At 43.8% G+C, this 26231-nt stretch overlaps 1 protein-coding gene across 1 annotated transcript; it reads right to left on the bottom strand.

Moving 5' to 3' along the window:
* Positions 1-21: 21 nt before the first annotated feature.
* LOC130111850 (hexokinase HKDC1-like) lies at positions 22-25732 on the bottom strand. The gene is made up of 21 exons (XM_056279147.1): positions 25627-25732; positions 18859-19021; positions 18251-18408; positions 16579-16701; positions 14021-14116; positions 13642-13741; positions 13031-13214; positions 12625-12780; positions 11957-12190; positions 11418-11559; positions 11126-11279; positions 10402-10550; positions 9968-10087; positions 8183-8278; positions 6576-6675; positions 4892-5022; positions 4363-4529; positions 3763-3918; positions 2472-2559; positions 2176-2321; positions 22-2064 (listed from the first exon to the last, which is right to left on the bottom strand). The coding sequence occupies exons 1-21, from the start codon at positions 25687-25689 to the stop codon at positions 1926-1928; spliced, it is 2865 nt and encodes a 954-aa protein (XP_056135122.1). The 5' UTR covers positions 25690-25732; the 3' UTR covers positions 22-1925.
* Between the last annotated feature and the right edge of the window lie 499 nt (positions 25733-26231).

A 26231-nucleotide genomic window follows, 5' to 3' on the forward strand; every position in this document is an offset into this window, starting at 1 on the left:
AATCATTTATTGAGTTATTTAGGGATGATCTTGCTGAAAGTAGGCACTTATCAATAATATCATTTATAGTATCTCATTCCGTGCAAAATGGCCATACAGACTTCAAATACAGAAGAATTTGGGCAACAGAAAGAAAATGAATACAGGACAACACGTAAACTCAGCCATGTTAAGGGGGGCAGGGGGGAGAGGCTCAGGAACGGTAATTCTCAGAATCAGAATCAATAAGAATCCGAATAATTTATTCATCCCCAAGGGGAAACTGGGTAATTCTAACACCTAAAACCATGTAAGCGCTGCATGGGGTGTCTTTTTAATTAATTATTATTAAGACGGATACCTTTCATTTTCGAATGGGGGACAAGATGGAGATCGCTGATAAATAAACATCGAAAAAAAAAGTAACCAATACATTCTTAGAGGTCAGTGTGTGAATGGTAGGGTCCAGCAGTAGAGACACGGGTCCTGTTTGAACTCATTTTCTGCATAAGACCACATACTGTATAGAGTGACATCATTTAAATATTACAAACAGTATTCAAGAGATAACAAAAATTGAATGTGGCAAGTGGGGACATGGAACCCTCCGGATGCCAGGCTCTGGTCTGAGTCTTCCTGGGGGCGGGGGGCAGTCACATTTAAACCCGTTTCCAGCCAATCACACTGACTTGAGCGAGATCAGTGCAACTGTAAGCCCCCCCCCGCCACATTAATTTTTCCATTACAGTAGTAAGTGATACATGCTTAACATGGACAAAAACAGCTTTTTATCAAAGTGTAAGCGCTTAATTAATTAATTAATACAATATTATCATTCCACCATTTGTGATACTAGCAAGCTTCACCAGTAATAATGCTTCCCATGTTGATGTGTTGCGATGTCAGGTCTGGATCTATATCGTCCCACAGCCGAAAGGGTTGTACTTTTCCCACCGAATGCATTTTACATTTTTAGCAGACACGTTTTCAAAGTGACTTACAAGAGACAGCGATTACCAGATATATTCATGTGGCAATCTACAGGCATCTTACAGCACAATCAGTAATCATATCATGGGTGAGAGTGCATGTCAAATGTCATTAGTACAGGCACAGCAGGTAGATTACCAATAGTGATGTGAGTAATAGGGGATTCAAACTACAAATCAGCAGAACAATTTCATAAATCAGTATCACATGCATATCAGCGTTAACAATTCATGTCATGTCAAATGCAAATAGTTAAAGTGTTCAAAAGGGAGACAACCGGCAGTGACGCAAGTAATAATAGTAAGAAATTCAAATTAAAACTTAGTTGGACAATTCCACAAATCAGTATAACAGTCCTACTTAGAGACCATCTATGGATTATGGTATGTCTGAAAAGGGGAAATTTTTTAGGCCTTTCTTGAATTAAGTTAGTCTGCAGTTCTGATGGAAGATGGGATTTCACTCCCCTATTTTGACTTGAAGGCGGTCTGTGCATCTTAAAAGTCCCATCGGATAAATCTTGCACCTTGAACTGATAGGTTTTGCCAGAATGGTCATGTGTATACAGTGATATTCAGAAAGGGAACATCTGAACTGTTGACTCTAATGTATCACTGATGTACATATTTTGCCTTCAACTCTCTAAACTAGGGGTTCTTAAAACTTTCCAATCCAGGGAGAGAAAGACATTTTACTCCCCGGGACTCAACTGCATTGAAATATAAACCCATTTAGCAGACACATTTTATTTATGAAACAGACATTTAGCATGCAGGAGAGCAGATGTCAACTCGATCATTTGTTGGACAAACTTCACTGTCCTATCAAAAGCACAGGGCTTTGTCATTTCGAATTTGATGCTCCCATGTGGCCATAACATCTGCATCACACACTGTAATGACAGTAACTGTCATTTGGGGTAATTGGATAGCTATCAAGTTTGTAATTCCAGGTACTTATATTTCCACCTTCTGCTGTATGGCCACCGCAGTGATGAGGGCAGCACCTTTCCCACTACCTTCTTCTGACAGGACGAAAGTCACACAACACTGAGGAGCCAACTCCCTGACTGTCGCCTGCAGGACCCTAGCGAAACTACAATAGCAGCAGAAGCAGTAGAGAAAAGAGAAGGGGGGGAGTTAATAAATGAATAACCTACTTCTCTGTTACTTCTATTATATAATGATAATGATAATAATTACTGACTGTGGATGTAGTTTGTACAGCGTTCCATCCACCCCTACAGTGATGTCCAGATGCTCCAGTCCACGGTTTTCTCTGATCTTATCAACCACAGCCGCCAGTCCTGCTCCACACAGCTGAGCAGCACGATGTGAAACTGTTTCACATACCTATAAAACACATAAATTACACTTAAAACATAATATAACAGCTGGATCATCAATTCCTCACTGTTTAACTGTGAAATTTTAGTTATTTTGAGACACTTATCACTACATGAAGGATCTATCTATTTCTCCATCCATCAATCCATCCTCTACCTCTTTTACTATGATGCTGTCATCACAGGTGCTGTCAAGTCCCAGCTTTTGTAGAATGGCTCTGACCTGCAGTAGGGCCAGGTGGTCACTAGAGGGGGCCAACACAGTAAAATATAAGGCTATGTCAATGGAAACGCAGCTGCAGGCGGACAGGACAAAGCTGTTCAAAATATACAGTTCAACACAATTGTGGGAAGCACTGGAGTCAGCATGGGTCAACAACCCTGTGTAATTTTTTCAGCACCTTGTTGAGCTCACACTCCCTAAGGGGTTGTTCTGAGGGCAACAGAGGAAGCTGTGAAATACAATGTATGTAGGTGTCCCAAATAGCTTTGCACATGTAATATAATTCATGTGTTATACTTTGTACATATAATACATGCCAGTGGCTCCTAATCACGTGCTGGCAAGATGCAAGAAGGTGGTGGGGTTTGGTGGTTTGAATCACACTGGCTTGTTTTACTGACGTCTCTTTAGTGGTGCTGAAGTGAAACTTATTGGGGGTGGGGGGGTTGCATTCTGTTGGGCCTTCACAGCACATAGTTTGGAACCTCTGCAGTATGTCATGGTGTAGATGCTTGGTTGAGTTAAGTACAAACTACATTCAAAGATTTTATTTTAGTAACTCCTTAGTATTGACTGCTGCTATGTGCGGTTGCGTTTATTTTCTTCCCCCCGCCCCCCTTTTCTCCTCAGTTGTATCCAGTCAATTACCCCACTCTTCCAAGCCATCCCAATCTCTGCTCCACCCCCTCTGCCAATCCAGGGAGGGCTGCAGACTACCACATGCCTCCTCCGGTACACGGGGAGTCGCCAGCCGTTTCTTTTCACCTGACAGTGAGGAGTTTCGCCAGGGGGACGTAGCGCATGGAAGAATCACGCTATTCCCCCCAGTTCCCCCTCCCCCCCGAACAGGTGCCCTGACTGACCAGAGGAGGCGCTAGTGCAGTGACCAGGACACATACCCACATCCAGCTTCCCACCTGCAAACAAGGCCAATTGTGTCTGTAGGGACGCCCGACCAAGCCAGAGGTAACATGGGGATTCGAACCAGCGATCCCTGTGTTGGTAGGCAACGGAATAGACTGCTACGCCACCCGGATGCCCCCTTTGTTTATTTTCTTCTGCAGCCATTGATGTAGGAGGTTGATTTCTGCAGACACCAGTAGCCAATACAGACCTATTTCTAGGCAATCTTCTTTTAAACATACTTCTTGGTGTGTTACATGTATTTAGGTTTACAGACACATGCACAGACATTGACCCCAGATGTGCCCACCAAAACTTTTACCTCTCTATGTATGACAGGTATTTGGTTTCAAATATTCCAGGTGTTTTTAAAGCTTCAGTGACATATCCTCTGAACAGCAACCCTCTTCTGGTTAAATCCAGTAGGACATGACGTACGATTTCTCCTAAATATAGCCCACTGGTCAACTTTTCAAACCTAAACACACACACACACACACACACACACACACTCTCTCTCTTTAGATCCAACAGGACAGACATATCTGACCAACAAACTAAGGTACGGGGCATTGTCCAACTAGAGCACACACACATGCTTGTGAGCATGACATAGATATAAAGAGAAGTATACATTAGCATGAGCAAAAATGTACGCATATATGCACACACAGGTTAACGCAGATGAAAAAATGTAGAAAAATGCAAAAAACCAAACACGTGCAAAGGCACACATGCATGTGGGCGCGCGTGCGCGCGCACACACACACGCGCGCGCGCGCACACAACCCTCTTATCTTCCTAAGGAAAACAGCACACACAGATAAACAGACACACACGGTAGTAGAGCATAGGCTAAAATTCCAATAAAACCACCATGAAACTAAATCTGCAGATTCCCATAAAGCTCGTGTTCTCTCACCTCTGTTTCCCATGGTTGAGTGATGCTTGGTCCACCTCTATGTCATAGTGAGTGATGATGTCATCAAGACAACCATCCTCGCCTAGACCCCCCCACTCTGTGTTTACACACATCCTCTTCCTCTCTCCATTCCCCTGCTTCCCTTCTCCCTCCATCCCCTTATCTTCCTAGAAGCAGAAGCCATTGAGAGGTCCGAGTTAGTCATCTGCATTCATTCTGCACACAACAGCTGACTTACATGGAGCTGAGAAATGCTTGTTAGTACATCTACAGACATTCACTTTAAAAAAAAAAAAAGTGTTGTCATGTGTGAGTTGGTGCTTGTACTATCAACATGGAAGACAATTTCAGGTACACAGTAAAAAAAAAAAAAAAAAAGGCATCTATTCTAACAGGACGCCAGTGATGTAGGACATTATTCTGACATAAATCCTGGATTAGGAATGCATATATGGTTTTAGATTAAAACATAAATACTGATACAATTGCATTTTACAGTAGATGACGTTTTTTCAGTGGTGTTTGTTACCTTCTTCTCCACTCCCTCTGCTCTCCACTCCTCCTGCTCTTTTTTCTCACCTCCCTCCATACTTCCCTCTTCTGTGGCAATCTTCTTAATGTTCCTCAGTTCCTCCATGTAACAGACATTACTGCCTGTCCCTGTGGCACCCAGGCAATTTCATATACTATTTAAGTACACACATTTCAATAAAAGGATGATAAATTTAAATGTGATATAAACAGGAAGTAGACCACAGAAACTTTCAGTGATTTCCTAACGTGGATTATTGAGCACGCATAAAGACAACAGGAAGTAGAGGTACAAAAAAGTTCAACACTTTTCACATGGTTGCCATTTTCTACATGCGACCGATTTTAGGTTCCCATATTGGGGGCAGTTGGCAGTGTACATCCACTTAAACCTGTACATTTGAAGATGTGGTTAGTAGGTAGGATGATTTACAGTTACTGTAAAGGGTTCAAGGGGCATCTGGGTGGCGTAGAGGTCTATTCCATTGCCTACCAACACGGGGATCGCCAGTTCGAATCCCTGTGTTACCTCCGGCTTGGTCGGGCATCCCTACAGACACAATTGGCCGTGTCTGCGGGGGAGAAGCTGGATGTGGGTATGTGTCCTGGTCGCTGCACTAGCGCCTCCTCTGGTCGGTTGGTCGGGGTGCCTGTTCAGGGGGGAGGGACAACTGGGGGGAATAGCGTGATCCTCCCATGCACTACGTCCCCCTGGTGAAACTCCTCACTGTCAGTTGAAAAGAGGCAGCTGGCTACTCCACATGTATCAGAGGAGGCATGTGGTAGTCTGAAGCCCTCCCCAGATCGGCAGAGGGAGTAGAGCAGCGACCGGGATGGCTCGGAAAAGTGGGGTAATTGGCGAAGTACAATTGGGGCGAAAAAGAGGAGGAACCCCCCCCCCCCAAAAAAGGGTTCGGAGGGGTACGATTATTAAGTGTGGAATAAGTGTGGTAATGGACAAAGAAATGGTGGACAGAAGACACTACCCCCTCTTTTTTCTCCCCAATTGTACCCTTTCAATTACCCCACTCTTCCGAGCTGTCCTGGTCATTGCTCCACCTCCTCTGCTGATCTGGGGAGGGCTGCAGACTATCACATGCCCCCAGGGGGACGTAGTGCATGGGAGGATCACTCTATTCCCCCCAGTTCCCCCTCCCTCAAACAGGTGCCCCAACCAACCAGGGGAGGCGCTAGTGTAGCGACCAGAACACACCCACATCCAACTTCCCACCCGCAGTCACAGCCAATTGTGTCTGTAGGGACGCCCGACCAAGCCAGAGGTAACACGGGGATTCGAACCGGCGATCCCCGTGTTGGTAGGCAACGGAATAAACTGCTACCCTACCCGGATGCCCTGAAGACAACTTTTCTGCTTGGCTCCGGCCTCAAAGGGTGCTGAACCATGGACGGTAGAAGACACTTATCACATGAGGAAGATGCCAACAATCTTTTCCAAGATTGCTTATATTTAACTCATTTTGCTCTGTGGTGTCACCACGTGATATAGCCATGAGGATTTCAGTCAATACTAGGTAATATAAATACAGCTAAACTCATGGATTATTACCAACTGCTGGAAAAAAAAAGTTGTTTTTTTTTTTTACAAATTTTATCAGTAACAATTCAAACTTACATACAATTGTTTGTAGGTAACAGAAACACATTAGGGGTGTAATACATACCAGCTATCAGTCCAATCTCACACTGTGGGTCTTCGTAGGCACAGCTCATCATAGTCCCAACAGTATCGTTGATTATCGCCTCAATGTCCATGTCAAATTCCTTTAGGAAGACAAGCACACACAATATGCCACTCTGTCGCTGCAGTGTTCCAAGTCAGACTCACAATCAACAAACATGAGCATGGGCCACAGTACAGGTAAATGCTAAAACAATCAAGACGCCAGCATATAATAGATTTCACAGCTGTCTGTTGGAGCTCTATTGGATTATGACATCATTGTTTCCCTCAGAGCCCCAAAACAGTGGTTAACACTTTTGGGGTTCTGAGGTATCAAGGCACTGTCCCTATTGATAGTGCATCACTCTAAAGTCTTACCAAGTATGAGCCTTTCACTTGACAGGACATTATCAGTGAAATACATTTTACTCAGGTCAGTACATACAGACAAGATAATAAAATAAATAAATAACACCACAGTAAAAGCAGAAAAGATTTTTAAAAGAAAAGCAATGCTTTTCTACTTATTCTGTAAGGACAACAGGTCTAGGTCTTCCAGGCGGAGGGGACAAGGGCGGTCTGGGGGGTTGCGTTTGTTAAGCAGCCTAATAGCAGAGGAGATGAAACTGGCCCTGCCCCTGTTTGTTTTGACTACAGGGGCAACATACCTCCTACTACAGGGCAGGATCTAAAAGCAGGTGCTGAGGTTATGAGTTGACTCCAAGGTGATCACCCTCCACAGCTTGGCCTTGTTGGTCCGTTAGAGCCCCTCATACCAAGCCAGAAAAGAAAAGATGAGGAGGCTCTCTATATGGCTGATGTAAAAGCCTAGCGGCTACGTCTAGCTGCCTCAGAGCCGCTACTGGCACTTTTTAAAGATGGTTTGATTTTTTATTATTATTTTGATATATTTCATTAATCTCCGTGGGTAAATTCCCACCCTAGCTGTGCAGCTAGGAGCAGTGGGCGGGGACCAACTCCAGTTCGTCTTGCCATGCCTTAGTCAGGGGCACAGACCGGAGTATTAACCCTAACATGCATTTCTTTTTGATGGTGGGGGTTTTCTGTAGTTTTCTTGGCTGGTGCTTTCCTTGTGAGGACAGAGAGGCCTTGCCAGGCCTGCCTCAGATTACCACTTTGAAACATGGCCTCCACCCGTTCCTTGTAACATCCTTTAGCCTGGGCAATCTCCCTCTTTAATACTATTTGTGCAGCTCTCCCCTCCGCTCTGTGCCCAGTAGCAAAGGCTCTATGCTTAGCCTGAACTGCTCTTTTCAGGTGAGCGGCGAGCCATGGCTTGTTGTTTTGGTAGCACTTAACAGTCTTTCTATTTATTAGCATACTCTCACAATATTGGATGTAAGAAGTCACTGCTGTGACAGACTGTTCGAGGAAGTGGTCCTGGGTGAAAACCTGCCTGTCTGTGCAAATGAAACAGCTCTGCAGGCTCTCGGTTGCCTCCCTGGACCACATGTGAACTGTTCTCGGTTTCACTTTCTCTTGTTTCAGCTTTTGTCTGTATGTGGGCAGTATGGATCATTCAAAGTTTTTGTAGGACATTAGAGTACTATCAAAAACAATAAATGGCATGGACAAATTGCAACTCACATTGCGTCTCTTGATGGCATCCCTCAGCATATCAATGACATCATTTCCTTCGCAGCCTGTGGCCTTGAAGCCTTTGGTCCAGCTAACCAATGTACCCTGTGGAACATTCAGATTAATATTAGTATTCAATAAGAACAGTCAAAGTCATTTAGACAGGTTGCTCCCTAAAATAAACACGTGTGCACAGGCAAACACTGCTACAATCACATGTGAGGGATACATGATGCCATTGCAGGATGGTGCACTATCTTCTTATGAATGCAGGTTGTCAGGTCAGCGTAGGCAAAAATAAAAGTGCGGGTGGGCACAGAGAAAATCAGATGGACCTAGCCCATCCAAGATCAATCATACTTAATAGGTACTGAAACGCGTATGTTAACCAAAATAGGCCATCACAACTACTCGCTTGAATGCACCACAGTTTAATCATACAAGCTTTATACATCATCAGAGGTAACATTACAGGCTTCAAGATGAACATTAACAGTATTGCATAGCCTGGCACCGTCGCCATATATTCTCTCACACACACACACACAGCTGACACACGCAACAGCAGCATTAATCAAGCTACGGATATACAGGTACACCAGCGCCCACCATGCTCAGTTAACATTAAAGATGACACTTGAACATAGCCTGGCATGGCGGCTACATAAACCACACACACACACACACACACACACACACACACACACACACACACACACACACACACACACACACACACACCACGTGTAGCAACATCAGCATAATATCCAATTGTACACCCAACAAAAACTGTACCCAATAAACAATAATATTGAAATAGGCAATAGGCTACTACAGTCCAAAATTGTAAATTAGCTTACTTTTGATTAGAGAGACGATGGGGCTTGGTGTTGAACACTGAAATTATTTCATTATAGTCCAACAATTCAGTCAGCTGTCTTTCAGAGGAGAGCAGGAACAAAGAGTTCAGTCTGTACGTCATCATTGAATCCCTGATACTAGTTTTTATCCGACTGACAGTTGAAAAGAGTCTTTCAACGGTACAGCTGCTGACGGGGCTGAACTAGCAGCCACGTATGTGTCATTAATACTTGAGGAGAAACTGGTGCAGGAGTAGGTGTCTGGGTTGAGAATGATGGCTAAATTTGAGCTGAATTCTCATCCTCCTGCTCCTCATGACGTCTTTTTGTGACAAACTTAAGCAAACTGCTTTGTTTCACCATGACTTTTACCTTAACCTACATTAAAAGCAGCTAGCTAGTGGAAAGTAGGCTTCCTCTGTGCATTGCGCGGGCTGTACATGGAGTGAAAGAGGAGGGTCTACTCGCAATCTGGCATTTGCGAAATGCACTGCCACTCAAAACTCTGAACCATAATTAATGGTTTACAAGTAGCAAGAAACAAGAATAGTTTTATTTTCATTGGTCGCGTCAGTTTTTTTCCAATTAATCTCAATAATGTAAGGAATAACAAGATATAACATTAAGATTTTTTTTTTAATTTGCAGCTAACTCATACATTTTTTTATAATTACGCTAGGTGTGCCACCGAGAGATTTAGATGGCACAGCCACATCCGGGCACACCTCTGGCTATTTGGTTGCTGTGGTTGTGGCAGAATCATATCAACCCTATGAATAATCCAAAAAATACACGCGTCAGGTATGAGTGATGTGTATTTCTCATTATCTCTGTCAGCATTTCTAGTGTAAAAATTAAATTAAATAGTCTAGCATATTTGAGCTCAGGGCCGTATCCCATATTCAAACAAATATAATATGATATCCATAGTTACCGTATTAATACCAGACTGCTTGCAAGGGAAGGAGAAGGTGAAGCCCAGAGGAAGATGAACATTCTTCATCCCCATGTAGTCCAGAAAGTCGCTGATACACTGCACTATGTGGTCAAACAACTAACAAAAAGGAGAGAAAGAAATAGGGGGCTTTCTTTTTCAAGAAAAATGCAGAATTCTCCCAGTCGGCAGTCAGCCATCTTAAAACCATTCATCCTAACACCTGGAATACAACTGCTATCCCTCATATAAGAGTGATAAATTACGGATATGAACAATATGGTCACTGTGTCACACAGGGAAGCAGAATGAGAGCATATATAAATAAATTGTCCTACTCACACAGCAGTTTATCACATCTTGTTTCACACTATATACTGTACATTATGTAACTGCTATCTATCTGAAAATTCAAATATTTATTTATGTCCCACCTCCTCGCCTGTTCCTTGCATTATCTCCAGTGGTATTGAGTAGATCTTATTGTAGAGTCGTACAGAGCGACGCAGACCACTGTAGATCTTCACCAGTAGAACTCTGAAGTTGGTTCCACCCAAATCTAAGGCTAGGTATGTTCCATGCTCTAGAAAAAGAAAAATCCAAAACAACAGATTCTGGAAGCTAATATGAAAACTCCTCTGACAAAAATGAAAGTCCCCTTCTGGGGCTCAGTTGTGTGTATTCAATTGACATTTCCATTTAAATGAGTGTGTGTGTGTGTGTGTGTGTGTGCGCGTGCTATCCACCTTCTGGAGCTAAATTGTGTGTATTCAATTGACATTTCCATTTAAATGAGTGTGTGTGTGTGTGTCTGCACGTGTGTTCTTGTTCAGATTCCTTTTTGCCGACCAATAACCATAGGACCATAAGGTCCAATAACCATAAGTGACGACATTTTAGCCGGTCCTCACTTCTTAAAGGGGCTAATCTGAGGGTTAGGAACTTGGGTTTAGCGTTAAGGTTAGCATCAGGATTAGGTTACGTGTAGGGTAAGTGTTAAGGTAAGGCATGTAGTTCTGATGGTTAAGGTTAGACTTAGGGGCTAGGGAATGAATACAGTCAATGAAGGTCCTCGCAAGTATAGAAAAAAAAGTGTGTGTGTGTGTGTGTGTGTCTGTGTGTGTTTAGGTGGGGTCTACTGATACTCTTTGTTCTCACCTGTGCCATCAGGGGTTCGGTACACGAATGCGGGCAGCATCTTTACAGGAGCGCTGACATTCCTTAGCCCTGCATCTAGCCCTGCCCTCATCCTGACCTTGACCAATCCAAGTTGCTCTTGGCTCAGTCTAAAAGGCGATAGGGTCTCTTCCACCTGGAGCACAAGTTAGAGATTTACACATATAACATCTGAAAATATTAATGAAACATGTTAGTGATAACATACTGAAATCATGCTAAAAGCGGGTCCCATACACTCACACACACACACACACACACACACACACTTAACCTGTCGTCTCTGTGATGCCAATCGCTGGGCAACCGCTGTTACCACGGCGGCTCCCTTGCTGCTGCCGCTCTCTGATAGGATGAATCGGACATGACAATCGGGAACCAACCGACGTACCACCTTGTGGAGGCGTTTAGCATACCTGTAATTGTTATTTCCATTATTAACAATATCATCACGTTTTCTCCTCATACTACTATTATCATTACTTCTATTCTTACTTGGTTTAACTACTTTTACTGTTAAAACAATTACTATTATGACTTATAAAACATATCTTCCTCCAAATGTGACAGTGGTCATTGGGGATAATTTGAAGTTCAGTTTGCCCATGTTTTTATTCCATAATGGATAATTTAGCCTCAAAATAAAAACAAAACCATGCAAACCCTCATAATTGTTTGTGTTTTAGGGAAATAACTAGCTGGCTTATCATAATCTTAAATTTTTAACGTGTGTTTCCGACCATTGCCGAATATTAGAGGTGATGATAATGATGATAAATCTTGTGATTTGTGGCGACTATTTCCAAAACTTACTGTGGGTGTGTTCTGTACAATGTGCCATCCACGCCGACTGTGATCTTTAACGTCTTCAACTTCCTATTTTGTCTGATGCGATTCAAGATGGCAGCCAGCCCTGCTGCCACCAGGTTTGAGGATCTGAAGGAGACAACAGTGCTGACCTGTTGAACGGCAATGCAGTCATCATGCGATGGAGTCAAACCGAGGTTGAGAAGAATGTCTCTGGTGTTCCTCAGACCATTTTTGTACCTAAGAAAGAGAGAGAAAAACAGGCATAGTAAATAAATGTTACATTTTTGGTACTCACAAGACAGGCCGGCAGACAGAAAAAGAGACTGAAAAACATTTAAACAGATATATATTGTAACAGGTGTCTGAAATTCAGATTTGACCAGAAATGTAAGGCGCTTTGAGTGGCTGTTGCAGCTAGAAAAGCGCTATATAAAATCCAGCTTGATTGACTGATTGATTTCTATTACTTTTGGTATTTATCCTTTATTTAGCCTGGTTGTCACACTGATATTATAAATCTTTCATAAGGGACACCCGGCCAAAAGACCAAGATTTACAAAAACATAAAAGTTACACAAAATATGCAGTCAGAGTAACAAAAAAAAAAAAAGATAAAGCTCAAACAGACAGACAGACAGACAGATGGATAGATACACACACAGGCATCTTACTCTTCCATAGCTGCTACATGTGCTGTGGTTATTTTCCCTTTGACCTTCAGGGCACTGGAAGCATTCCCATTAAACAGCAGTTCAAGTTTAGTCATCTTTAATACAATCAGCCTTACCAGCTCCCCCAAATATAGGCCGCCAATCAGCTTCTCAAAGCTACTCAGACAAGGGGGGGGGGGCAAAATAACAGAGGGAAAAGTACATGAGGAGACAGAAGATAGTCATGACAGGGAGAAAAGCAGGATGGGATATATTACTACATATTAGTTATGAAGTTCTATTAACATGTTGTATTAAGCTGTTGTACTGTGGTACGTGACAGTATGTTGTATCACATCATGCCATGTCATGTCATGTGATGGTGTTATGCCATGCTATGTCATGTTACACAAAGTGCTTTCCCTACAGCTGTTTTCCTGGGTTGGTGGAGGCGGCATCAATTTCCCTGTCAAACTCAGTGATATAATCGTCCAGTGCCCCATCATCTCCGAAGGCCCCCCACTCAGTGTTCACACACATCCTGCCCTCGTCTCCCTCCACCAGGCCAATGTGACACAGCTGCTCCATGTAGCACGCATTGGTACCTGTGCCTAAAGAGAGAGAGACACACACACACACACGTACACAATTTTTAATACCCCTAGATAGAGATGGAGTAAGCCATTAAAAAATGCTACATCAACTATGTAAAATGATTTCAGATTTTGTCCATTTCTGAATGGGATTATTGTGTTTACATGTGACATGGGCACATGCGTTTGCTTTGAAAATGCATCTTCAGTGAGTAGATCTGTCTAAGTCTCTCAGAGACTAGTCTTATGAATGATTTTCTTCTTCACATGGAAAAATGGATTAAACAAAGACGAAATAAGAAAAAAAAAAGGGAGACAGCAAATGTTAAAAAGCAGATGAAGATGAGATATCGGAAGGTTTCAGTACCAATGACATTTCTGACATCACAGAGGGAAGGAAAGGTTAAAGATACAGTGAGAAGTAATAGTCCAGTAATTTCCTAACCAATGATGAGTCCCACTTCACAATGCTGGTCATCAAAACCACAGGTCATCATTGTTCCCACCGTATCATTAACCAGAGCCAACACATCCACATCCATATCCTGAAGGGAGAGATAAGACAAGTCTTTTGAATCATGCAACATTTAGTATATTAAGTGTCACTGGTAGTGACAGTTCTTAGGGGATGTAGTTAGTAGCTGATGAGTTATGCGACTATGTGTTCTTTACATCCACTTGAAGAAACAGCTTTGATCTCTGGCAATTCTAAGGTGCCTTAATTAGCCTCTATTCTACTGAAGCCTCACTATATGACATATGGTCAAATTCTTGAGCAGCGGGACAATGTTAACATAGTTAATGGTGATGCAGAGGTGTCCTACCCCAGTTCTGTTGATAGCCTGTCTGAGGGCCTGAACCACATCTTTCCCCTGGAGGCCCCGGGCCCGGAAGTTTTTACTCCAGTTTATTAATATTCCCTACACAGAGGGAAGAAAAGAGGTGACGGTTGCTTTCTCACACATTGAATGGAACTATACAGTATCTCTAGCCCCTGCTGAATGGAGAGATCATATGAGAATAATGTAGTAAGCTATATTATAGCTAGCACACAAAAAGGCTCTGCACATTTCCATTATTACCACATTTGATATCTGTTTGAAAGCCCCTGGTCGTGGTACCAAAGGTATGGATGACTGACAGATGGACGGACAGACAAACAGACAGACAGACAGACAGACAGACAAATACATTTTACCCTTGTTCACTTTAATTAAAGCTGCGATGAGGAGTTTTGGATTTTTGTTAACCTTGTGCGCCCCTGTGGACAAAAGCGGTAGTGTTTCGTGGGGAAATGACCTCATTTTGCATAAGCATTGCCTCTTGTCACAAAGATCAACATTCACCCTCTGATGGCTTGTGCATTTGTTTTAAAGACCGCAGCAAGACATGTAGTGGTGATGTGGATTGTGGCCATGTATCCCATCTGTGTGTCGTAAACCATTTTGTCAAATTTTGCGGGGAATCCAATCTGAAGACAAGAATCTGATTCGAAGACACATCCTAGGATGCACTGGGATACACCATCAGTGATGTTTCCTGAGGTCCTCGGGTGTTTCGGGTTTTTCAACATCATACATACACCCTAACTCAGACAACACAGCCAGAGTTGATCAGGCCCTGGCTTGTGTCCCAGCAGCATTGGCCCACAGATCAATCTTTCTGATACAAAGCCATCTGGAGACCCTCTCTGCAGCCTCCATGGTAGACTTGATGGCTTTCCTTTTTGCAGCCCCAGTAATGCCAATTAGAGTGTAGACCTTGCACAGTGAGCGGCCAGCAAAGCCTCCACACCCCAATTCAATGGGCTCACAACGCATCTACCGGCCTCCCATCCAGCACTGATCCACCAGCTCCTGGTACTTGAACCTCTTCTGTTCATTTGCCTCTTCCATCCAGTCCCCCCAGGGAACTAACTGTCAGCTTTATAAGGAGCACCTGCTTTGAAGAGGCTGATGATAGCACTACTTCTGACCTCAACAAAGTTGTTATAATGTGATCCGGGAACCTCAGCTGCCCCCCCACCCCCAAGTCGACTCGCAGCTCCCAGTCTGACGCAGCGGTGAGGAGACCATGCCCACCATTCTGCTTGCACCTCCTCCAGGACTAGATGGCGTCTGTCCTGGCCATGGGCCTTATCATAGCGAGGTTGTGGGATGGCTTCCAAACCTGCCCATCCAGTTGCCACCAAAGTTCTGTGTCTCAGCCAAGACTCTGCTATCGCCAGGCCTTTCTGGGCTCTCCATGTCCTTTCTGTCTGCACCATAATGCATGCTGATGCCACTCTAAAGTCCTTGGAGTCCCAACAGAGCAGTGCTTCTCTTGTGCAAGAAACCCTGAACTCCTCGTCGAGGCTGCTGATAGGGAGCTGGAGTTTGTTGCTCCTCCCATACAGTGCTGCACTGCTAAGGCTGCACGACAGACCCAGCCATCCCCAGAGGTAGGTACTGATCTTCCTCTCCAAGGTCTCCACTGTCGACAGGGTTACCCCGTAAACCAGCAGAAGCCAGAGGTCTCGGGGTAAGATGCCATGTTGGTAAATCCAAGCTTTGAACCTGCCAAGTAGGCTAGACTGTGGTGAGCCAAGTCTCAAGCTGCTTGATGGTTGCTTGGATTGCTGCTGCATCCCTAAGGCTACAAGTCAATGACCTTGCTTAGACTCTTGACTGGTTTCTTAGTAATGGATGGGATTGCAATGCCGTCCAAAAAGAAGCGAACTCGGTCGACCACTTTTCCCCTCTTCTCCACCATGGCTCTGGCTGGTTTAAAACTCATCCTCGCCCAGGAGATGAGCTTCTCCAGGCCCTGGAGGATCCACCTACCACCAGGCACCAATGATGTGGTCACACTGAGGTTGTCCATAAAGGCTCTGATGGGGGGGCTGCCGAACGCCAGACTTGGACAGAAGACCTCTGCACCCAGTTTCAGCTGCCTTGACCACCATATTCTTGACAAGGGTGAAGACAGTAACTGAGATGGTACACCCAGTTATAAACCCCTTCTCAAGCCGGTGCCAGTCAGATGTTGTGTTCCCAGAAATGACTCTTAGCCTGAAGTTCCCATAGTAGTTCAGGATGAGGTCTTTGATCTTACTGGGTACATGGTGTCAGTCCAGAATAGTCTCGATCATTGATTCGATTGTGGGGTACTGAGCCGTATGCGTTGGCAAGGTCAAGCCAAAGCACAATTCGGTCACCCTTCCCTTTGTGCACCTCCCTGATCACCTGGGTGACAGTCCTTATATAGCAATATCCAGTCTTCTCACTGGTGCCCTCATTTGCTTTTGTCAGTCATAAAGAGGCATCAAAATTAAACCAAGTCTAATCAGTGGAAAAACTTCTCATAGCAGCTTTAATTTACACAAAATCTGTAGTCATGTTACCTGGTTCAGGGCTGTCTGCTGACAGGGGAAGGAGAAGGTGAAGCCCAGAGGATGTTTCTTGTCCAGGCTGATGTTCTTCTGATGGAGAAAGTCCTTAAGACATTCGGACACATGGTCAAACAACTGGAGAAATGAGACAAATAGAGACAGAGGAAGAATGATCAGTCAGGACAGACACATAGTAGGCACTGCCGTCTCCGCTACACACCCCTGTCTTACTTCCCTGTTTCCTTATCACCCACGCCCATCCCTCCATGAGCCCTCAAACCTCATTTTACCCTCCCTGCTGCCTCTCCCCATTTTTCTCAGCATCTCTCCCATCTTTTCACATTTGGTATGAGCAGTGAAAAACATTTTGCACCATGCACAAAGTCTATGGTTGGGGGGGGGGGTTATTTTTCCTCTCCTATACACTTCTCCTCCTCCTCCTCCTCCATCACCCTTTTCTCCTCCTGACTCCCTCCTCCACCCTTCCATCAAACCACTAATGCAACCCCACCCCTTATCCCTTTACTGCCACCGCTTTTATTTCTCCTTTGCTCCCTCTCTCTCTTTCTCTCTCTACCTTCATATTCCCTGCTTCCCTTCCCTTTGTCCTTTTTTGCGCTCTTTCATTAAAGCCCCATACATCCATCTCTCAAATCATGAGGAACATGGCGATCCATCCTTTTCCAAATTCTGTTTAATTTTTTTCCCATTTCTCTTTCTCTATTTTACTTTTTTTTTAAATCAAGATTTTTGTCTTTTGACCCATCTTTACTGTGAGAAAGTTTGTGTGATCAACTCCTATAATAAAAATTAAAAGAAAAATGGCTGGTTTTTTTGCCCCCCCCCCTCCTCTTTTTCTCCCCAATTGTACTTGGCCAATTACCCTATTTTCCAAGCTGTCCCAGTCGCAGCTCCACCCCCTCTGCTGATCCGGGGAGGAATGCAGACTACCACATGCCTCCTCCATTACATCAGGAGTCGCCAGCCGCTTCTTTTCACCTGACAGTGAGGAGTTTCGCCAGGGGAACGTAGCGTGTAGGAGGATCACGCTATTCACCCCCCAGTCCCCCCTCCCCCCTAAACAGGCGCCCCAACCAACCAGAGGAGGCGCTAGTGCAGCGACCAGGACACAGACCCACATCCAGCTTCCCACCCGCAGCCACGGCCAATTGTGTCTGTAGGGACGCCTGACCGAGCCGGAGGTAACACGGGGATTCGAACCGACAATCCCCGTGTTGGTAGGTAACGGAATAGACCGCCACGCCACCCAGACACCCAGTTTTTAAAACATTTTTTACATTGTCTTCTGTGATGCTAGTCGACTCAAAATTTTTCTATCTCTATCCCATACAAAAAACTGCTTTTATGTGACATATGCACACTTAGATGCACACACTCACGTGCACAAAGACACAGAAGCGCGACAGGGTTTCTGAGGGACAGGGATGGATAGTGTATTTTCAAATTACTTTAAATATCTAATATGTTAACAGATTTTATAATCATTTCCCCCAAATCTCCAAATTTTGCACACTTCCTTATTAATATCTGAAATCTGTTTTCAGGTCTGTGATTCTGTACATGTGGGCCTTACATCTCACATTGTTATTCATCTGTCCATCCCCTCCCCTCCCTGTCTTTCATACCTCCTCAATCCTAAACCCATTTTCTGACTCCTGCTCACCTCTACTCCCTTCCCAAAAAGCAGCTCCTTTGGCATGGGGTAGGTTTGCTCCTCCATCTCCACTCTTCTACTGTTTTTCCCTGCCTCCTCTCTCACTTTAACCTGGAGCACCTTAAACTTGGAGCCTCCCAGATCCAACGCAAGGAACTCCCCTTTTTCTAGATGGGAGGCAGACAAGACATACAAACAGAGAGTGGGGAAAAGAAATCAAGTTGTTGAAAGGAGAAATTTTACAATATCTTTCAAACTATATACCACTAGTTTCTAAATTCTACAGTACAGTGATATGAGGATATCTAAAGTTATTGTTGTCAAGACCTGTTTCCAAGTTCAAAACTGGATTGAAGAAAAAGTAACATGGCCCTTTAAACTAGCTTCATGAATTATTTCCAGATTTTTTGAGAGAATAATTTGCTACACATCTTCCCTCTGCTATGTTGCTTAAGTCTTTTACATTGATCACAGTTATTACGTTGGGGAAAAAAACAGGCTTTGGACTAAACTGTCAAAAAGATCACATATGTTGTTTGATTACACATTACATTAGCTTAAAAAGTTAGTACAAGTTTTGAGTTCAAAGGGAGGTGATTTGAACTCCTCCTTTGTACCTGATCCATCAGGCGTGGAACGGACATGCGTGGGCAGCATCTTAACTGTTGCCGTGGCGTTGCTTTCAGATGAGAGCCCCTTAGTCATTTCACCTAGGAAACGAGCTGAGATGTCTCTCAGCTGGTCGTCATGGAGACGCATGGAGTACAGAAACCTGTCCACCTAAAAAAAAGCAGGGTAGAAACAACAAAAAACAGAAGGAAAAAGAAAATTGACCCTGCTTTTATACTATTTGAAAACAATCAAAGCTTAATAAGACAGCCAATAGCGGTCAGTTCCCTTACTCCCCCATTTGTGATAGAGAAGAATGAGGTGAGGCACCTGTTGTGAACCGACGACCGAACACCAGGAGCACTGCGGGCCTTGAGCTTGTAACCTCCGCTACCCTAAAATGTTGTGCAGATGAACTTGCCATTGTCTTCACTGACATTTTTTACAGGTCACTCCAGGAATGCAAAGCTTTGCATGTTCTAAATCTGCTGTCATAATCCCTGTGCCTAAGAAATCCAACAACAGTTGTCTGAATGATTAGGGACCTGTCGAAATAACATCTGTAATAATGAAAATCTTTGAGCACCTAGTATGTAAACACCTATTCAACATGGTCAGCATAAACCCCTACCAGTTTGCATAGAGGGCAAACAGGTCTGTAGAGGATGCGTCCCTCTGTCTCCATTCCATCCTGCAGCACTTAGAAATTCCTACCACTTATGCACGGTTTCTCTTTGTGGACTATAGCTCTGCTTTTAATTTGATCTTACCTACATATAATTTTTGATAATTTATGGCACCTAGGAGTCGATCACTCTTTATGTCATTGGATTTTTTTTACTTTCCCCCCCCCCCCTTTTTTTTCCTCCCCAATTGTATCCGACAGATTACCCCACTCTTCCGAGCCGTCCCGGTTGCTTCTCCACCCCCTCTGCTGATCTGGGGAGGGATGAAGACTACCACATGCTTCCTCTGATACATGTGGAGTCACCAGCCGCTTCTTTTCACCTGAAAGTGAGGAGTTACACCAGGGGGACGTAACACGTGGGAGGATCATGCTATTCCCCCCAGTTCCCCCACCCCTCCAAACAGGTGCTCCGACCGACCAGAGGAGGCGCTAGTGCAGCGGCCAGGACACATACCCATATCCGGCTTCCCACTCGCAGACACGGCCAATTGTGTTTGTAGGGACGCCCGACCAAGCCGGAGGTAACACGGGGATTCGAACTGGCAATTTCCGTGTTGGTAGGCAACGGAATTGACCTAGACGCCCTGGATTTTTTACTTTCTACAGCATAGACCACAGGTAGTCAAAATTAACAATAGGCTCTCTAAACCCGGTACACTGGTGCCCCTCAGGGTTGCATACTATCACCTCTCCTGTATTCATTGTACACAAATGACTGCATTTCACATTGTGACCCTGTTAAAATGTTTAAATTTGCCAATGACACAACATTGGTAGGGTTGATCTCATGTGACAATGAATCAGGAAAGACATTAGGTCCCATCTCTGACTGACAGGTGCTCTTTCTGCAACTTGGAACTGAACATCTCCAAAACTAAAGAGCTGGTGGTCGACTTTTAGAGAGATGGGAAGTGCTCTTCCGCTGCTGACCATCAATATTCTGGAGGTGGAAAGAGCAGACAGCTTTAAGTTTCTCAGAAATGGGGTGCAGGTGGTGTGGTAGTCTATTCCGTTGCCTACCAACACAGGGATCGCCAGTTCCAATCTCCGTGTTACCTCTGGCTTGGTCAGGAGTCCCTGCAGACACAATTGGCCATGTGTGCAGGTGGGAAGCCGGATGTAGGTATGTGTCCTGGTCGCTGAACTAGCGCCTTCTCTGATTGGTTTGGGCACCTGTTCCGGGGGGAGGGGGAACTGGGGGGAATAGCGTGATCCTCCCACACGCTACATCCCCCTGGTGAAACTCCTCACTGTCAGGTGAAAAGACACGGCTGGTGACTTCACATGTATCAGAGGAGGCATGTGGTAGTCTGCAGCCCTCCCCAGCTCAGCAGAGGGGGTGGAGCAGCGACTGGGATGGCTCAGAAGAGTCAGGTAATTGGCCGGATACAATTGGGGAGGGAAAAAAGGGGGGGGGGGTTTCTCAGAACAGCAATCTCCTCCTCTCTGAAATGGGATGACAACTTGATCTGTCTCATCAATAAAGCCCACCAAAGACTATTTTTCCTGCACCAGCTCAAAAAGTTTGGTGTGTCTAGAAAGGGGATGCTGCAGTTCTGCAGAGCTGCGACAGAAAGTGTTTTCACCTTTTCTATATCTGTGTGGTATGGCAGCTCCACAGCTCAGCAGAGGAAGCAGCTGGACAGAATGTTTGCTCCGCCTCAAAAAACCACCAGCTGCAAACTCACGCCCATGTCTGACAGCTACAAGATCGGCATTCAGCGCAAAGTTTTTAAAATACTACAGGACTCCACGCACCCCGCCAGCCCTGTCTTAATAATGCTCCCCTCAGGGAAAACACCCAGGGCCAATCAAAACTAAGACATCTCGTTTTCTCAACAGCACGTACTGTAGAACCATCCAATTACTAAATGGCTCCCCAATTCTGCACCAGCACTTCACGAAAGCAACACACTAACTACTACTGCATTTTACTGTATTTTAAAGCACCTAATATTTTATTCTTATTTTACACTAGAGCTTACATCCACAGATGTATGTAATTTTTTATGGGGAGGGGGTTGCGTGTTATGGGTTTTTATTTCTTATGTGTTATGCTGTGATTGTTTTTTCTTCGGTCAGGAGCACACTGAGGCAAAGTCCTATCATCTGAGTTGTATGGCAATAAAGTATTGAATCGTGAATGTATTGGTTTTAGCTATGACAACCTGTGCACCACTCTCATCACTTCCCTCGTGTTTGTTCTCTCTCTGTCTGAATGGGTGTGGAAGTCTGCCTCGCCTCTTGAGTGCATGTGAAGTCTGTTCTCTCTGCAGGGCCCCACAGAGCAGAGCTGGTTTGTGGCGCGGGGTCCCGTCGGCTACTGACTGCATCTGTGGGCTTCCTGACGTTGTCTTGGATGGACACAGATTCACAAAATTTACCTTGCACTCGCTTCACAATTTTGATTTCCAGCACATTTAAATTTGCTACATCTTATGCATTAACTATATGTATTCTACATTACCTCGCTCTGTGTAACCTATAATCTATGATGTTACATTATGATTCTGTTATTTTTGTGTATTTTGGCCATTTGACATGTAATGACCACGGATTACTAGACTTGCTAGCTCTTAGCTAATGGGTCAGACCCTTCAGTTGACTGGTTAGCCAACCTGTTACCCCAAGCCAACAACCTGTAACCCATTAGCCACGGGTTAGCGAGTCTAGTCATCCGTGGTTGTTACAGACACCTATTGCATGTGTCCATCCGGGAAAAGGGATCCTCCTTGTTTGCTCTTCCTGAGGTTCCTCCCATATTTTCTTTCCCGATAAGGTTTCGCTTGTGGAGTTTTTCCTCATTTGGGTCTAGGGTCCAAGGATAGAGGGTGTCATATGTCGCAAATTGTCATATATTGTTTTATATTGTTGTATAAAACAATATATTGTACTGACTGTAAAGCTCTTCAGGACTACCTTGTGATTTTGGGCTATGCAAGTTGACTTGACTCACAGATTAACTTCATGACATAACTTGAGAGCACCCAGAGAGGTATGATAGGTATGTTGTAAAGGGAGAGAGAGAGACAGAAAAAGGTGAGGAGTAGCAAGAGAGAAAATAATAACGATCCAGATATACTGAAAGTGACAATAAGGCGCCAGCTTATTTGACACAGTGCTTATTTCTGTGTAGAAACACTTAATGAACATCTCCCCCAGTGAGTGATGGAGATTTTGTTTATTTCTCCTTAAGGAGATTATAAATGGTCCATTTTCCGTTTGAGGTCAACTAGGGCCATTCTGTGTCTACATTCCTGCTGAGGACCCCTGCCTGGGTACCCCCACAAGAGACACAGAGACAGGTGGTGGTGGGGTCCTTAAATAGCTCTCATCTCTCTCGTTTCCCTCTCCTCCTATCATTTCTTAACCTCGTCTATCAGTGGCTTATGACGAGGTCCTTCCTTCCTCCCTTTAGCTCAGAAGCTCTTGTTTTTTTCTGGGGTTTTTTTATTCATTCAAAGTTTTCACCAAGTTTCCTCTGGTATTGTCTATGCTTCCCACCACACCTTGCCCCATTCCTCACATAACACTAGATGGGGTTCCTGAACTTTTCCAGACCAACATCCACATGAAATGCTGTGCTTCTCTCATGCGGATCAAAGCTCATTATAGAAACTTTGAAATGTAAGCCTACCAGAAAGTTCTCTATGACCCATTTTCTAAGAGATGGCTATCCTTGGGGAACTTGTGTCCTTTGTTCTGCAGCCTGCAGGCCAAGTAAAACAAACACCAGCAGGAAAACAAAGATGACTGCACTGGCTCAAGTACACATCTTGTAATCATACTTGTTTATTTGAGTTTTCTAAATCTAAAAATATCCAAATTGTTTTATTGACGCCCCGGAACTGTACATGAATGACCTTTGTTCACCGATCACATATTCGGGTAGGTCTGTTTTTGCCCAAATTTTAACAGTAGACCTAAAATTTGAGTAGCCATCAGACAGATTAACACTTCTTACATGTGTTATCAGTCATTTCAAAAGCTTGGGCACACATTTTGAAGGCATAAACCTCTTCAGTCTAATGAATCAGTGTCCATGCCAGCCATTTGTGTGTGTGTGTGTGGGGGGGGGGGGTTGCTATAACAAATTGGGGCTTAATACATTTTAGGGGATGGGAAAGCTTAAAAATCCCCTTTTAATGATGTTAGTATGAAACAAGCAAAGTAGCTGGAAATTAATAGAGTCGAGGCATAAAAAGTAGGAGTATCTATTAGAAATGTGTTAGAGTAATATGTTAAAAAAAGCCCTTAATGCCCTAAGGAATAATTTGAAAACATGAACCATTAGTGATATGGATGGAACAAATCAGGCAAACTATGTACAAAGTGATGGAATCAGCTACTAAATCCAGCCAAAGTAAACAAACCGGAGACAGCATGCAAGACGTAAGGGGCTGGCTATAAACACACACACACACACACACACACACACACACACACACACACACACACACACACACACACACACACACACACACACACACACACAGATTTCAGTCCCTATATACACACATTAACCCAGTGTACTCAGTCCTAATGACACAGTCAGGGGACAAGTTTCTGGCCATAAACCCAACAAAGTGTGACATATATGTGTTCATAACCGCGTGTGTGACTCTATGTGTGTTGGGATACCGCTCAGAAAGTCAGCAAGTGTCCAGCCTACCCTAAGAAAAGAGTAACACTTACATTTCCAAAGAAGAACGTTAATCATTTCCCAACACAGACCGTCAGATAATCCATGACACATTGAGCTAAGATTAAAGTGGTGCCCACCCCATATGAATCTGTTGTACTGAGAGAATGCTTTCACCTTATCTCTGCAGGTTACCTTGAGTTAACCCACGTCCCACCCACATCAAAACCAATGGGATGCACCTGGATGAAATCCTCCCTGCACTCACACTTACTGCTTTAGACACCATCCACTATTCTAATCTTTGGTCACAGGATCATTGCCAAGTTATCATGGCCCTGATTCTCCCCTTTTACCACTGGTTCCCTCAGATTATTGTGATCGAAGAATAAAAACTCTACATTTGAACTCATTCTGCACTGCTCACTTTTCTGATATACCATTCCTGCACTATGCACATACACATTTTATTTATTTATTACACATCACCTACCATTCGAACCATCAATTTTTAAATTTGAGATTTTAAATGAGATTTTAGCTCAATTCAAAAAACATTTGTTGTCCTGTAAATACTGTTAATTTCAAATTCCACGCCGGCCTGTAAATACTGTTAAATTTATACTGTTAATTGGTAGATTGCAGGTTTTCTAGATTTAACTAAATATTAGTGTCAGCAATGTCTGCCATGCTGTATTGCTGTGCATTTGATAAATAAAACTTGAAAGTACTGAAACTACATTTAGAGTCACTCCAAATGAAAGTGAAGCTTTGAAATTTAAATTGTGATGAAAAACACCAAAGTTCCCTCAGTCATCTCTCTAATGAGATGAGTATTAAGTAGCCCAAACGAATGATGCACCACCCTCTTTGGGAAAATGACAGGGATCAATGAAAACTGCCATTATGCAAGAACAAAAGTCAACTTGTTGCAGTTTCTCGTAAACCAAATGGGAGGACCTTATTGGTGTTAATGAGTGATTTGACTGCCATTATGAATTGCATCTGTGTTGAAATTCCATTGATTGTAACTTGCACCAGGAAGGCAATATTGAAAGCCAAAGTTATTGTTTAATTGCTGTATCATTTTTAAGGTCGTCCTAAGGCCAATCACTGTAAGTTGTAGCTACCAATGGCATGACACAGCATTCACCCAAGTTATTTGAAAACAGTAATACTTTTTAATTAACAAATAACTAACAAGTACCCGCTTGCAACCAAACATAATTGCCAAAGGATCTTTTTGTTAGTAGACTTCAGTCGTGCATTTGTTCCATAACATTGTCTCACTCTTCTTCATGGATGCAGCATCACAACAATCTTTGCTGCGACATTCTGAAAGAATCCTTCTCGACAGACTACAGTTACTTTCAGAAGAACTATTCGGGTTCACTGCCTCTCATGTGGGTTAAGAAAGACATTTCCATACAGTGGAGCTTCTCTTACCTTCTTGGTGGGGTCCTCCTGGAGTTTGGAGAAGTAAAAGGAAAGAAGTTGAACAGTAAACATCTTGACATGCCACACACCACCATACAAGTCCTCTCTGCTTATCTCTCCGCTCCTCCTGTTGCTAAACGTGTAGTTCTCCTGAAGTCAGTGCTCTGTAAAGACATGTGAAACAGCGTTGATGCATCCGTTTCTGTGTTTTAAGCATGCACTCTTGACAGAGAGATCGCATAAACAACAAAAAAAAAAGCTAGTTAATCAATCTGCAAGTTTTGGTTTTGACCTTTCCAAGTATTTTGCAGATTCCAGTTCGTCTATCCTTGTTCCCTTTCTGTCTCATTCCCAGCGTCCCCACTTGAAGTCTGACGGACCAGCTAGATAGTTATGCAGTGACCAACCCCTGCTTTGACTCAATGATTAACCAACTAGCCAACCTCCCTCCCCCCTTCCTCTCTGTCCTTCACTTCCTCCTCCTTTTTTCTCCATCTCCTTTGAGGAGTGAGAGAAGGGGGGAAGGTTCCGTCTCACCTCCTCTCCCACATTTTCAGTACTATGGCCCTAGTGTCCATTTTTCTCTTTACTTTCTCCCTCTCTCTCCCTCCTCT

This window comes from Lampris incognitus, chromosome 4, assembly GCF_029633865.1.
Source record: "Lampris incognitus isolate fLamInc1 chromosome 4, fLamInc1.hap2, whole genome shotgun sequence".
Lineage (NCBI taxonomy): Eukaryota > Metazoa > Chordata > Actinopteri > Lampriformes > Lampridae > Lampris > Lampris incognitus.